At 41.8% G+C, this 16,698-nt stretch overlaps 1 protein-coding gene across 1 annotated transcript in view; it reads right to left on the minus strand.

Moving 5' to 3' along the window:
• Positions 1–16,621, minus strand: part of ABHD12 (abhydrolase domain containing 12, lysophospholipase) — a 144,294-nt gene extending 127,673 nt beyond the window's left edge. Inside the window, exon 1 of the mRNA XM_063443713.1 lies at positions 16,178–16,621. Coding sequence (XP_063299783.1) covers positions 16,178–16,236 — 59 coding nt within the window. The 5' untranslated portion in view covers positions 16,237–16,621. The remainder of the gene's footprint in view (positions 1–16,177) is intronic.
• Between the last annotated feature and the right edge of the window lie 77 nt (positions 16,622–16,698).

Genomic DNA, 16,698 nt, shown 5'->3' on the forward strand with positions numbered 1-16,698 from the left:
GACTCTCCCATCAAAATTATTTCACTCCAGATGGGCTATGGAGCACGACTCTGAGGTTAGAGATTTTGCTGAACTAGCCTTCAGATCCCCCTTGGTTAAGGAAGATGATCTTCTCCTCAGGAACCACATCGGTATCCCGGACATTCAGGCTTTAATGGCCCCAGAGGTAGACCCTGCGCTGTTATCCATCACAGGGAGCAGCGTATCCTCTGATCCCACAGACCAGACTTTTCGCAATATACAGTTTAAAATTGCTGATGCTGTGGGCCCACTATTACTGATGCTGGATAAGGCAGAAAAGGAAGGCAATGTCCAGAAACCTTCCACTTCATCTCTGTTAGCATCTAAGATGGCCCTTTTAAAAGCGTCTGGCAGGGCAGTGCTAATTATCGGCCAAGCCTTTAATTATATATCGAACATCCGCAGATCACGCTGGCTCCATGCAGCTGGTCTGTCCGACCTAGCCCCCAAATCCCATGAGTTCCCAAATTTGGAGGATTCTCACCTATTCGGTCCCTCGTTCATTCAGGAGGTTAAAGGCAATTACAAGGCAAGGAGATCCTTTTCAGAGCTCAAGAAGACTGTCCCTGGCTACAAAAAGCCCTTTCGGACAGAGGGTCGCCCCTATAGGGCTGCAGGAGCGTCCCGAGAAGCCTCTCACCAGGCCCAGTACCGCCACTACAGTGGAAGACATAAGCTCCAAGGCGGTGGCAGAGGAGCGCATTCCAGAGGCGGTTCAGCTTCCAAAAGAAAACCCATGCATTCAAGTAAGTGTGCCTCCTCATATGCCACTAAATTGGAAGGATATTTCCTCAGACAAATGGGTCCTAAAGATTTTTCAAAGGGGTTTACAACTCCCCCTTTCAAGGTTCCCAGTCCAGAAGTTTGCACCCCTCAGAGAGGTGAACCCAGTGCTAGATGCCTCCCTTTCCTTAGCTTTAAGTCAAGGGAAAATAGAGTTGGCAGACACGTCTATTACAGGATGGGTCAGCCCATTGTTCCCAATACCAAAGTCAGACGGTTCCTGGAGACCGGTCCTAAACGTGAGGCCTCTGAACGCTTTCATCAAAAGGAAAAGGTTCAGGATGGAGGGTTTATCAGATCTTCCAGGCTTAGTACAGAAAGCCTTTTTCTGCATAAAGTTAGACCTAAAAGATGCCTTCCATTCAGTCCCCATAGCCAAGAAACACAGGCGTTTTCTCAGGTTTCAGTGGAAAGGGAAAGTGTGGCAGTGGACCGTTTTGGTGTTTGGCCTATCCAACGCACCATACACATTCTCCAGAATTATGAAATCAGTGATAGCTCATGTCAGACTAAAAGGTTTCATGTGTCTATACTATCTAGACGACATCCTGCTCATGCATCCAGATGGGGAAGCCCTTGCTTCTCAAAGGGATTACCTTGCTTCCCTTTTACAAGACCTAGGATTTGTAGTAAACCTACAGAAATCAGTCCTAATTCCCACTCAAAGCATCCTCTTTCTGGGTTTCATACTGAACACCAGGACTATGTCTCTTGGAATCCCTCAAGACAAATGGGACAAACTACTGGTACATCTCAACTAATCTCTCAGGCACCAGAGTTGGTCCTTGAGAGACCTAGCAAAGATTATCGGGAAATTAATAGCTTTAACACCAGCATACAACAATTCCCCCTTACTTTGCAGAAGAAGTCAGCTGTTTTTAGGGAACCGACTAAGACAGGGTGGCCATTGGGAATCAAAATTTGTTCTCCCCAAGAAGGTCAGAGAAGAACTGAAGTCCATTCTGGAGTTAGAAATTCCACTTCCTCGTCCACTGTTAGAGCAGCCTGCGACAGTCACTCTGACGTCAGATGCCTCAAGTCACGGTTGGGGTGCGTTTACATCCCAGAACGCCATAAGGGGAATCTGGTCAGACCAAGAGAGTCACCTCCATATAAACATTTTGGAGTTACGAGCTATAAAATTAGCTCTCAAGGGCCTAGTTCCTCTAAACCAGTCACCGATGTTGGTAAAAGTCCATTCGGACAACAGGACAGCGGTGGCTTATATAAACCACAGAGGGGGTACAAGATCAAGGGGTCTTTGCTTAGAGGCTCTAGATCTTTGGTCCTGGGCCTTAGCAAACAACGTTCAGGTCTTCGCAGAATATGTTCCGGGAGAGGCGAACGAGCTTGCAGACTCTCTCTCTCGCCAAAGTCTGTCCCTGGCAACGATTCAATTAAAGATTGCTCTTTTCCAACGGATAGAAAGCAATTTTGGCCAGAGACAGGTAGATCTGTTTGCATCCCAAACATCTGCTCAAACCCCCCGGTTCGTCTCCCGAACCTGGACAAAAGGAGCTTGGAAAATGGACGCAATGTCTTTCCAATGGACGGATGTTCCAGCCCCTTATGCTTTCCCCCCTCCATCTTTACTGATGAAAGTGCTGGAGAAGATCCGCAGGGACAGGGTGCAGAGCTTAGTTCTCGTTTATCCAGTATGGACCTCCAGACCCTGGTATCCCTTGATCCACCAGTTAGTCAAGGGAACCAAGATCCCATTAGGCATGACAGTGGACTGCTTTCAGGGAACCAGCGATCTTCTGCTCAAGCTCCCGCAGCTAATGTGGATCGCAGCCCTGGTAGGCTGTTAACACATCCCCTTTTATCGGATCAGGTCTTGGATATTATTAACTCATCTTTAAGACGTAGAACTAGGGTAAGATATAGAAAGATGATCGAGGAATTCAAAGAATGGGAGGTTTCTTTTCTGTCTAACACACAAGGATCTGATACCATTCCTTTGGCGTTAGAATTTCTTACCCTTAAGTTCCATTCTGGTTTATCTGTCAGTTCAATCAAGACCTACGGATCTGCCTTAAACTTCCTGATCCCCAACCTTACTCAGGATGCCCTGTATTTGAGATTACTAAAAGGGTTAGCCGTCTGCCGCCCATATACCCCACGCTACACATCTACTTGGGATGTAGATGTCTTATTAAATTTCCTTAAGTCTTTGGATAATGCTAAAATTGATTTAAGATGGACTGCTATTAAGTTGGCTTCTCTGCTGTCCTTGGCCCTGGCAGCTAGAGGAGCAGAGTTAACTCAAATCCATATTTCAGAACCTTGGTTGTCCAGGACCCCGGGAGGTTTCCATATTATACTAAAAGGCAGACAAAAAACATCCAATTTTTCTCCTGGTCCGGTAGAACTGGACTTGGTCCAAGATTCTTCCGATCCAGGCTTATGTTTAGTCAGTTTGTTACAATCGTACCTTCAACTTTCTGCTGTATTTAGAAATGATATCAGTCAATTATTCATTACATCAAGGAATCCCTTTCGTCCAGCCATGGTTAATACAATTAGAGGCTGGATACTTTCCGCCATGTCTACGGCTGGAATTGATGTTTCAGTGTTCAAAAGCCATTCAATTAGGGGAGCCTCGGCTACTAAAGCAGCAGGAAAGGGCCTTCCTCTCCCTACTATCTTAAAAGCTGCAAGATGGTTGTCCAGTAAAACCTTTGTTAGATTTTACTGGAGGCCATCAGAAGTTGAACGCCTTCAGTTTCTTAGGACCACCACCAGGTGTGTGCTATTCTACCCACTAGCTTTGCTAGGTGGTTATGCCTCCCGGAGGACAAATCAGAGTTTGCAGGAATCTATGATCTGCAAACTTTCTTTGTCTTAGGGATGAGCATAACCACCTAGCAATAGCGCCCGTCCCACCCTCCTCCAAGTTAAGAGTTTTGCCTGCTGGTGGTAGTTTGCTTTCTAAAACATAAGGTTATCTGGTGCTTATTCAACATTTGATAACCGTTCTCTGTTTTGTTTTTTACAGACTATAGCCGTACTCCAAGACCGGACCAACAAACCAAAGATCCACCTAAATAGGAGAAGTGGATGCAAGTAGTCTCGTCGGTTCAATATTCGCATGGACTCCCTGCATAAAGAATATGTTTGCTGAGACTTGTTTCAACATTTCTCTTCTCTTTTATTGAACTTATTTTGTTGCAATTTGTTGAATGTTTCCACTATTCATTTGTTACTCTCATTTGGCATACATTGTTGCCTTGTTTTTCAGTTCAGCTGTTTTATACAAAGTTTCAAGTCTATCTTGTATGTCTTCATGATTTATTAAATATTTTCTTGTTCCCCTGTACTATTGGCATCTTGAACTGTTTTATTTGTGTTTAGACGTTTAAATATATTCCCGTACACTGTCGGAAATATTTATCCTTAGTACTTCGTGGGATGTGCTAAAAATCCGCAGTTTCCCAATTTTAAAAAATCTGAGGTAATCAGGAATCCCGCGATCAGCACGGCTCTCCTGATTACCTGATTGGCTGAAAGGCTGTTGCTGTGCAGATGCACAGCGCGAGCCTTTTCAGCTCTGGCATTTGACTCCGGGAGGCTGCCGCATACCCACTAGCTTTGCTAGGTGGTTATGCTCATCCCTAAGACAAAGAAAGTTTGCAGATCATAGATTCCTGCAAACTCTGATTGATTTCTTGTATATATATTTGTGGCATTGTACATCATTTGTTTTGTGTATATATTATCCTTTGGTTTTCTTTAATACATTTTCTTGATTGCTCCATTCATCGTGTCCTTGCATTATTTATCTGCTAAGTTGGTTCCCACATTTAAAGGGACAGTGCTGTCGCAGGGCAGCACCCCTTCATGTCATTACACCTATGTGCTGCTTCCCTCATTGATATTATCTATTATCAATCTTAGTCATAAAAATTAAGAAGGAACTGGCTCTGATCCAAAAAGTCCCAATACAAAAAGGGGGCTAATTGGAAAGTAACAAAAAATGCCCAATGTTACTCTCCCTAAGATTGGGGAATAACCCACATAGTGTGTGTGTGTGTGTGTGTGTGTGTGTGTGTCCCCGAGGAGCACTATAGAATTAGGAATACAAACATTCCTAATGCTATAGGGTTCGCCTACCCATGTGCTGCTTCCCTCATTGATATTATCAATCTTCGTCATAAAAATAAAGAAGGAACTGGCTTTGATCCAAGAGTCCCAATACAAATAAGGGGCTAATGGGTCAGTAACAAAAAATGCCCAATGTTACTCTCCCTAAGATTGGGGAATAACCAACGGTATACAAAGTAAACAGAAATGGACTGGTGTCCTAATTCGGAGAGTTAACATAAAATAAGGGAAATGGAGGGGAGCCCTACCTTTAATAGTCCTAGGAAAAAAAACAAAAACAAATATAAAACAGGACAGAGTGAGGGACAACAAGGTATATTTTAAATGTATAAGTATACACACACACACAACTACCCAAAAGTGTCCAGCAAAGTAGTTAGGAAAGTAGTTACCAGTAAGCTCTAAGCCCATACTAGTGCACTATCCCAACGGTTGAACACAAAACAGGTGTACCACTAGTATATCAGGTATAGTAAGAAGTAAGGGATAGAGAGGCTAAGAGAAAGGTGTTGAATACCTCAGAGAAATCCCCATTGTACCCCCAAACCAGAACTCAAAAGATAAGTCTGTACCTAGAATACTTCGACACTGTGGACTAACCACTGGTGCCTACCTGAACCTCTCTCCCTTCCTGAGTTTAACAAAAGAAAATTAAACAAATTTTAACAAAATCAGTGCATAAGTGCTACCAAGTGCTAAAGTGCAAAAACAAAAAAATTGCTTGACGCGCGTTTTGGCATGTCAGCACGCCATCGTCAGTGAGCTGGCCCCAGTGTCTGTTTTATAAGCCCTCAATTGTTAATCAATCACCAAGTGTGAATTGCTGAGCAAAGAGGGTGTGTAGAGCACATCCTATCATGATTATATTTCTATACTATTTATTGGTCTCGTCCGATAGGGAGCGGTACTAGACTGTATCTGTCATCAGAGGGTACCTCCCCTCTCTATTCATTGCGCGCACCGCCCGCGTGAGGCAAAACTAGGTTGTGTGCCTGTCCATCGGAGGGTATAGTGGAGTATTACCCCACCGTCCACATGGGGCGGGTCTGCTATGTGTGCCGATCAGTAGGTATGACACCTCTATTGCTGGCTATGGGGGAAAGTTACCTCCCCTCTATGTCCATTGTGCGCTACCCACGTGGGGCGGGTAAGTCGTCAATCACCTAAGTGTGCCGGCTGGGAGGTGTGATTGAACTCCCTTCATTTAATTGGCTGCTGGGTCCGGACAGATACACAGTCTAGTACCGCCTCCTATCGGACGAGACCAATGAATAGTATAGAAATATAATGATCATGATAGGATGTGCTCTACACACCCCCTTGGCTCAGCAATTCACACTTAGTGATTGATTAACAATTGAGGACTTATAAAACAGACACTGGGGTCAGCTGACATTGCTCTTGACGACGGCGTGCTAACACGCGTCAAGCTATTTTTTTGTGTTTTCTCTGAAACTGCCATGTTTACATCTGAAGGGTTAAAACTTGAGGGACCTGGCACTCAGACCACTTCATTGAGCTGAAGTGGTATGGGTGACTATAGTGTCCCTTTAATATCAAAATACAGTTAGAACGAAATTACACATATATTTATTTAACGTATTTACATATTTATTTTATATATATACATAATTATATAGATTTTTAATCAATATCATTCTGTGTATTTTGATATTAAAGGAACACTATAGTCACCTAAATTACTTTAGCTAAATAAAGCAGTTTTAGTGTATAGATCATTCCCCTGCAATTTCACTGCTCAATTCACTGTCATTTAGGAGTTAAATCACTTTGTTTCTGTTTATGCAGCCCTAGCCACACCTTCCCTGGCTATGATTGACAGAGCCTGCATGAAAAAAAACTGGTTTCACTTTCAAACAGATGTCATTTACCTTAAATAATTGTATCTCAATCTCTAAATTGAATTTTAATCACATACAGGAGGCTCTTGCAGGGTCTAGCAAGCTATTAACATAGTAGGGGATTAGAAAATCTTAATTAAACAGAACTTGCAATAAAGAAAGCCTAAATAGGGCTCTCTTTCCAGGAAGTGTTTATGGAAGGCTGTGCAAGTCACATGCAGGGAGGTGTGACTAGGGTTCATAAACAAAGGGATTTAACTCCTAAATGGCAGAGGATTGAGCAGTGAGGCTGCAGGGGCATGTTCTATACACCAAAACTGCTTCATTAAGCTAACGTTGTTCAGGCGACTATAGTGTCCCTTTAATATATAATTATATATTAATATTAAAATACGCTTAGACAGTGTAAGTGTATATATCACTTTGATCATATATATATATATATATATATATATATATATATATGATCTAATATATAGTATATATTTTATTTTAAACTGTTTTAAAAACTTTTATTTTACTTTTTACAGGCAGCAGGGGGACTACCTGTCATTGCAGGCACTCCCCCTGCTGCCACTGCTGTGGATGGCTATGCCGTCCATGTGATCGTGACGTCCTTGCAAGGACCTTGCGACCACATGGCCCAGGAGGGCCGGAACGGCAGCAAGGAGACTCCCTAACATGGCAGGTAAGTCCTCCCACCGCGATCGCTGGCGAGCGGGTAAGTACAAAGGACGGCGGGGACGTGCTATGCCGCCAGCCAGCGTTTAGAGCCGGGTCCCCAAGGACGACATAGCATGCCCACCGTCCTTAGGGGTTAAAACAACCCTTTTCACAATCTTTTATTTTTTTTAAACTTTATAATTAAGATTTACCAGATTTACCATGTTTTCAGGGACACATAATTGTCATATTTATGAAATGCATTAAATGGGTTGCCCTGCAGTATTTCTCATTGTTGAATTAATCTTATACACCTTCTTCTAAATTTTCTACATACTATATGGCAACCCTTTTCATGTGCTGCCAATCAATATAAATATGGATTGTGTCCCTGAAAACATGGTGGATCTGATAATCCGATTTATAATGCCCTATTGGCATGTACAATATTAAAGGGCTCCCCAAAAAAAAAAATTTAACGTGCATCGGTCATTGGTACACTGATTTATTACTTTCTACAGAAAGAAATTTAAATCAAATAATTTATACCTTGCAAATGTAAAGACTGAAATATTTTAAATGTAAAAGTATAGTCCCTCACCACTCAAATTTTCAGCATACATGTGCTGCTGTAAATACCCCAAAAATATTCAAAATATGGATGAATCCCTTCAGGGCCAAGGCTATTTTTAGATGTGACGCATTTATGACCAAGGTCTTTTTGCACTTTTGTCATGCATTCATTCTATCACAATTCCACCCTTTCGTTTTTTGTTTTACGTGCTTCAATTTTTATTAGTCGATTTTTCATTATACATGTAGAAATCAACACATGGGCTTAACACCGTAAACAGGCATGTGCAGCACACAAATAGAGTAATGGGTTTACATCCTATAAGTAAAGTTTTCTATCAGACACCCTTGTTATACTGTGGGGATATTTATGGGATAATAATAGTAAACAGTTGAGAATTGCCCACTATTTCAATTCTCAGACCCCAAAGATCGTTATCATGTAAGTGAAATGTATTCCATATAAATAAAATCACAATTTGTTATAAAAATAGATACAATTTATTGTGACAAATTAAATAATAATAATAATAATAAGTAACATGCGTGATAATAATCAATGAATATTTAGTATAACATGGGTATGCAATACAAATGGTAATACATTCCAATGGTTACACATAATTGAAAGAAAAACTTTCTTTCACACAGCTTGCAGCGTAAGGCCATAAAACTTTAGCTAACAGTTAGAATAACCCTTTCAATGCTGGCTAGACCTCCTAGGTAATTAAGACCTATTCTCGTGTAATTTTAAATAAAATAACACCTAAACCAACTCATTAGTCATTTCCTGGAACCATCCAATAAGAGTAATCTACCATGTTCTATAAGCAGAATTTTAACTTGCCTAAACAGATATTTTATCTTATTTTAGAGCAAATCAACACACCTGGATAAATATCACGATATGCTAACATGTGATATGTCACATAAATATATATAATTATTCTAATTCCATCTGCAGAATGGAATGGTTATAACTATATATTTCTTAGTTAACTAAGATTTCTAAATATCAAAATCTGATCGTGATTTATCCAGTCATATATCATGCTATTAGAAAATGTTTAATTAATTTAGATTAATTAAATGAAACCAGTATAATTACCAGTTGAGTAGACATTCTCATCAGATGAGTAGGTAGTCTCAGGAACTGAATGGATGTGTGATTGGTGTGTAAGAAATTCTGAGTGCCCTGGAGTGGATATCTGTCATGGATTTCTCTGCATGGCCAAATCTGAAACCCAAACTCCAACTCACTTCAACTCCGACTCTTTGACTTAGCCTGCTTCCGACTGCTTTGCCCACTACTGCTCACTCTCTTGCTTACCTCTCTCTTCCCTTTGTCTTAACTTTTTAAAGGGAAAGATTCTCTGTTCGTCACTAGGTGACAGACCAATAGAAAACTGGAAGTGTGGTTACCTTCCAGATAGCAATTTAGGTATTTGGTCCATAGAGGGCAGTCTCGTCCCACTAAACATTCCTATCCAGGAAAGAGTTAACTTTTCCTGGTGGCTATTCTGACGTTATTTAGCTTATCTTTATGGTTAATATAATTTAAGTTTACTCGTCAGTTCAAAGGGTTTTCTTCAGACAGTGTGTCTCCAATTCCTGCTGTAATTTCTAATATGACAGTTCGTAACTTAGTCTCACCTTTCACTTACAATGGGAATCTTGTAAAATTTAGAAAGTAAAATTAATTACTAATCTTCTCTGTCACTAATGTCTGGGTTTAGAATTATTTCTATTCCATTAGCATCTAGACAGAGAATCCATCTCCCGTTCTCATTTCTTATCACTTGGTTTGTATATACAAACATTCCTAAGCTCCCAGCTCAGTAGTTAGCGTTACAGAAAGGATAGAAATCTGTGTCTTTGTTAGCTTGAAATCCAAAATGGAGTCTGCTCTGTTCTGAGTGATTCAGGCAATATACATTTTTAATTTCTATCATAGCACAAAATGTCTGCCGATATAAATATCCTGACAATACACAAGAACCATGTGCCACTGGGCCCATATCTGCGCAAATGTATGCATTGTACCCCTCCATTTTCTGTGACATTTCTTCATACATTTTGTTACAAGCCAACTTCTACAGAACCAAAAACTCGGAGGCTGGGAAAATTTTCAAGCTCCTGCTAATGAGCATCTGACCGCTATTAGTATTTGCAATATAATGGCCCTTTCCACTTTTGCCAAAGAAGTGGACAGCATATGCAGAAAATAAACTTCCAGTTGTAATGAAATGTTATCTCCCAATAGAGTAAATATCAAAGCTTGAACAATACCAAAATAGGTAGCCTTACAGCACCTCCAACAAAAGAGACAAGGCATTGGAATAAATATGTGCCTTTTTTTAGTGGATTTAATACGATTTAGGCAATGTGTGGTTCCTTTCCTTTGGGATGCCGCTAAATCCCACTGTTCCGGTGAAAAGTGTTTAAGTCTTTCTCAAACCAGAGCATATTTTTTAGAAAACTGAGCAGACTAGATGGGTCGAATGGCTCTCATCTGCCTCCACATTCTATGTTTCTATAAGTGGGTTTAGCGAGTCTGGAAAGGTCTGTTGGGATAGCATAACATAATGATAGAGGTTTAAAAGTACACTTAATTGCAATACACACTTGTCCAAATGCAGTCAACTCTGTAGTATCTGAGAGAACTAATTCCTTCCTCATAATATTTTTTTAAACAGAGGTAATCAAAAAGGTTCGCTAGAGGGGAGGTTAAAACTACTTTGTAGGTCAGGAAACTCTATAATTCCCTCCACTCCCACTACCTGCGACACGTACGGGATGCCAGCCATAACTTGCGCATCTAATGTTAGGTCGGGTGTGTAGTATCTCAGGCTAAGGAGACGCCAACATCGGCAGTGCAACATGACTAACTTGTGAGTCTATTTATGCCATACATTCAATAAGAGATTAGTTGTGGCAAGAGGATGAAGCATCGGGGGCAGTAGTTGTTGTGGTATCCAGAACAAGTGCAAGAGAGTGGTGACGTATAAGAGAGTCCTCCAGCTTAAGCCAAAGAGGAGCTTACTGCATACTGGGAAGTGTATGAGTCTGTGCCAAAATTGTGGGAGTCAAATATTTGCACCACTGACACTTCCAAGCCACCCTCATAAATGTTCAATCCTAAAGAACTGTGGGATATCCTTTGATCTGCAGGGTTTTGAATACTAAAGAGTTACGGGATATCCTTGCAGGTTTGCCTTTCCAAATATGAGCATTAAGTATTTTTTAAAATTTGGACAGAATGGTTTTGGGAATAACGATGGGAATGGTTCTGAATATATTGGGTCAGCGGCAGAATCATTTTAATTGAATTGATGCCACGACATTGCTTCAGCAATCCACTAGTCCACCATGACTTGAATTTTGGATAACAATTTACAGTGATTTTCAGCTAACATGCTCTGCCTCTAAGTAGCTAATTGAATTCCCAGATAAGTTAGAGATTTTCCCCTCCATTCAAATTGAAAGGTATGTGACATAGTTAGTTTGAGTTCTTTAGATAAGCCTATTGGTAAAGCTTGAGGTTTTGAAACAGTGTTTTTATAAAATTAGACCAGCCAATACTACTGTATTGTCTCGATTTTGGTAAAGACTTCTGTGGATTCGTCTGTAAGATCACCACATCGTCTGAAGGCAGTTCTAATATTTGTTCTCCTGTGGGAGTAGTTAGGCCTCTAATTCCTTGGTTATTTGTAATATGTCGAGAGATTCTAATGCTAAATTAAAGATCAATGGAGAAAGGGGGCACCCCTGCCTAGTTCTAGTTGTTATATGGAAGTGTTGAGAAGGAATAGCAATGGGAAACCAGTGCAGATGACATATATAAAGCCAATTCAGACAATCAAAGGCCTTTTCAGCATCAAGCGCCAACAAAAGCTCTGGTTCTCATTCCCTTCTCAGGAGTTCAATTACATTTATAAAGTGCCCGGTGTTGTCTCCTGCTTGGCGTCCTGATACAAAGCCCACTTGTTCTTCAGAAACTAATAACTAGAGCATAGGCTTTGGTCTATTAGCTAGCACTTTGGCGTATAACTTTGTATCCGCATCCAGTAGTGAAATAGAGCAGAAATTTGCGCAGCAAGCTGTCAGTTTGCTAGGTTTGTGTTGTGTAACTATATTAGCTTCGAACATCTCAGGATGCATAAGTCCTGTTTCCATTATGTGGTTACAAATATTAATTAAATGCTGGGTTAGAATGCCTGAATATTTAAAATATTAAACATTTGAGAATCTTTTTGAGGTATTAGGTAAGTATTAGTAAGTATTTTAATTGCAGATAGCAGTAAATGGTTGCTCTATGTCCCAAATCTGTTCCAGGGAAAGATTTGGGGGTCTAAACTCATAAAGCAACTTATCTATATACCGTATATACTCGAGTATAAGTCGAGTTTTTCAACACATTTTTTGTGCTGAAAAACCCCAACTCGACTTATACTCGAGTCAATGTCTGTATTATGGCAATTTACATCGTCATAATACAGACAAGGGGCTGTGTGCGTTTACTTACCTCTCCTGCAGCTCCTGTCAGCTCCCTTCTCCTCGGCGCCGGTCCGGTCAGCACCTCTGTCAGCTCCCAGTGTAAGTCTCGCGAGAGCCGCGGGGTCATAGTGCGGCTCTCGCGAGACTTACAGTGTGAGCTGACCGGACCGGCGCGGAGGAGAAGGGAGCTGCAGGAGAGGTAAGTGCTTCCTGCCAGCCCCCCTCCACTGAACTGCCAATGCCACTGGACCACCAGGGAGTGAGAGCCCCCCTCCCTGCCATGTATCAAGCAGGGAGGGGGGACGAAAAAAATAAAAATAATAATAATAAAATAAAAAATAATAAAAAAAATGCCCACCCCCTACCAAGGCTCTGCAACACACACACACACTGCACTCATGTACACACACTGTAAATAAATATTCAATTAATATAATTTTTTTAGGATCTAATTTTATTTAGAAATTTACCAGTAGCTGCTGCATTTCCCACCCTAGTCTTATACTCGAGTCAATAAGTTTTCCCAGTTTTTTGGGGTAAAATTAGGGGCCTCGGCTTATATTCGGGTCGGCTTATACTCTAGTATATACGGTAAGCTTGTGTATGCGGAGCAGCAGTTTGATCTTTTGATAGTGTACAAAGACTCATAAAAATAAAATTCGTTGGCTAGAACTATAGGGTTTGCTATTTTCGTGCTGTCATTAGCTAGTAGATATGGAATTTAAGTTTGCGTATATTTCGTTTTTTTTAAATTTACATGCTAATAATACCCCAGCTTTATTCCCTTTACTTTATGTTGCGTGTAACAGAGCTTGATACTCATCCCAGACATCAGCATAGACTTGATAAAGGGTGAAAAATAATGACACTTTATTTGGTTCAAATGTACATATTTATACACAGACCCCCGGTAGTTGGTCGTTAACTGAAACAATGGAAATACCACTCAGACACCTTTCCTTAACAGAATATCCCCAAAACACACACATATATAAACATAAAAAAAAAACACATATGTGGTATCCCTGAGCACCCGAACAGGCAAGATTGCGCTGTTGTCCATCACAGGGGGTCCGAGGTACCTAAGATTAAAGTTTCAGCTGGCTGTTTGAAAGTTCTTATCTGGTTGGCAGTTCCACAAAGTTTGCAGGTTTGTCCTGGTCAGGCGCATGGAGCCCTCACAGACAATCATTCTGAGGTGGAAGTCTGATATGGGCAGGCCAGCCTGATGTTTCCTGTCATCCTGTCTCCCGGATAAGCACAGAGTGATTTAAACATAAGAGGAGACTGTGAAGCTTAGAAAGGGAGTCCCCCATTAATCCGCCATGGACCCCCTCCCAAACTCAAACCTACACCTTTATATCCTTATTCTCAGGGGGCTACCATGACACTAAAACACTAAATCAAAGCACCTTGTGTCCAGCCCAGGGCAATTGCTCTCACATTGTTTCTATGGTAGCAAGGGGCAGGAGCAGTTGTGCCTGAGCCGCACCATGTTGTATCTAAAGCCTCCACCCAGCTTTAAATCAGTTGCCCTCTCATTGCGGCATTGCGTGCTAAACTGGTATTCTATATGGAGTTTTTTTTAGGGATTGTCACTGAAATAATTAACTAAAGCCAACTTGAGTGAACAAAGACTTTTGGATTATCTAGTGACAAGTAATGAAGACGCCACATGTCACTGTTGTGGACTGGCTAAAGAGTTGAAGAAACAGATCTTACTGGTGCATGATCTGTTCAAGAGATACGGTCTATACGTGCCGCTTTTAAATGTTGCAAATTAGAGTCTGTCAGACACTTATCTATGCATATGTAAGTGACGTGTAAATTTGAGTAAAATTGCCATGGAATTACTGAGCTTTACCACCATATCCCTTTGTAATTCCGTGACAAAATTACAACAACAACAAAAAAAAAAAACAGTCCGCACACATGGGTAAATCCAAACACTCCACAAATGAAAAAAAGGTAATTAAAAAGTAGCACATTATTGAAAAAAAGTAATAGAAATACTCGTGTATGCTGAGGTAGTTCCAATATCATATGTACAAAAAAGTATCAAGCGTGTAAAATAACACAGCATCCAAAGAATAAAATATCGAAATACAGAATGATTGAGCCACCCGCAGATACTGTTCAGAGGAGAGAACACCTAAGCAGACCACTCAGAAAACGGTAAGTGACACCCTGTTAGCTCATTGGTTGAAAGCATTAGCTCATCGCCCTTCGCTAATGAAATAAGCCCTGCACTAATTCCGACTCTCTGTTGGCTGCAGTGGAGGCGAGGATAGGCGCACAGCATTTCATTGGAGTTTTACTAGAGAAATGTGCATACTTCTAGTTCGAGCTACATATCTGAACCTGTACCTCACGGGCGTCGCAATCAGCTTCCGTCAGCTCTTCTTTAGCAGCCAGGAAACAATATAAGCACTGTACTCTCGCGCTTGCACAAGAATACAGCATTGAGGTCTATGGAGGAACCGCAAGACTGTGGGATCCACCAGAGAAAGAACTTAATTCCACCTTTAGTGGCTATCTTCCTGACAGCCACTAACTAAGCTCATAGGAAAGCATTGCATACAAAGATGTCCTATAGGGAAGCTTGGATGCACAGTGGCACCCGTGGTGGTTATGATGCTTGGATTGTTTCTATACGGTTTTTCACACACCCAAATTATATATATATGCGTTAGCTTGGCTTCCCATTCTTTAGTTCAAGCATGTCAAACATGCGGCCCATGGGCTGCATGCAGCCCACAATGAAAATCTTTGCGCCCCGGCGAGCTGCGAGTACATGCTTGGTGTTAAAGCAGAGCAGGCACCTGCTTTCTTCACATTGCAGGTGCCTACTCTGCTAAAATTCACCCGGCTGGAGAAGAAGCAGGACGCTGGCGGCAGCGAGGGAGCTCAGTCTTACTGCTCCTCACTGTTCCCTTGCTCGCCCTCTGTAGTGATGCCGGAATATGACGTCATTCCGGCACCACTAAACTGCGCACAAGGGAGCAGTGAGGAGCAGGGAGATCTCCTGAGAGAAGATCCCCACGGGACACCAGAGAATGATGTGAGTGTGTGCGTGTGTCTGTCAGTGAGTGAGTGTGTGTGTGTGTCAGTGTCTTTCTGTGCGACGGTTAGTGTGTGTCTGTCAGTGTGTGTGTGTGTGTGTCAGTGAGTGTGTGTGTGTCAGTGAGTGTGTCTGTCAGTGAGTGTGTGTCTGTCAGTGAGTGTGTGTCTGTCAGTGAGTGTGTGTCGGTTAGTGTGTGTCTGTCTGTCTGTCAGTGGATCAGTGAGTGTGTCGGTCAGTGTTGCGATGGCCGCGTCTGGACAGTGGAGTACCTGGAGGTGCAAGGAGGCACGCAACTTCAAGACGAGGTGGCACCATCCAGTGTCTGGAGGTGTCAGGCATTGGAAATATACAGAGACAAAGTTATCCCTACTTTGTTTTACTAGATCTCTTGGCTGGGTTGGGTTCCAGTAAAAATAAAACAGTAAATTTGATTATTTAATAAATAGTCTATCTTTATGAAATATTAATTTTTCAGGGGTGTGTGTGGCAGTGCTGCTCTAACACCATGGAGGATAAAATATATTAACCATTAAAACAAATAAATATATCTGCATGGGTGCAGTGAGAGGGGCATTCACCATACAGAGTTTATTACATGTCCAGGACTTACCTCCGACCCCGCGGACAGCAGCCCCGCGCCAGGTCCTCCATGGCAATCACGCACCACATTAAAATACTGGGCTCCTGCGGCTACCGTACCACGTGACCAGGAGCCCCCTCATAGGCGGCTAGTATTGGGCGCCAGGTTTAATAGCCAGGGCTTGTCCGTGCGTTAGACTCCGCTGGCGGCTCCGTGGAGAGCAGGTCTCTCTGGCTGTCAATCTCTAGAATGAAATGAGCGCCGCCATTTTACTGGAGACCAAAACAAAATGATGGGCTCCAGACTCTACCAACATGGCTCCTTTATCCTATCACAGCTACGTTATTGTGCTTTATTCATTTTATTCACGGTGATCCTCCGACTTGACCTGTACACCCTGAACCACGTCGGTCAGTGGAGTTACAGTATGTATCGGAGTGCAGCTCTGATCCCGACCTGGATGGGTTTAGACAGACACAAACTGTACGTTTCTATAAATCACTCTAATATTTGTTCAGCCGCAATGATAGTGCGGTGTCGTTAGTAATCTT

This window comes from Pelobates fuscus, chromosome 2 (assembly GCF_036172605.1).
Source record: "Pelobates fuscus isolate aPelFus1 chromosome 2, aPelFus1.pri, whole genome shotgun sequence".
Classification (NCBI taxonomy): Eukaryota; Metazoa; Chordata; class Amphibia; order Anura; family Pelobatidae; genus Pelobates; species Pelobates fuscus.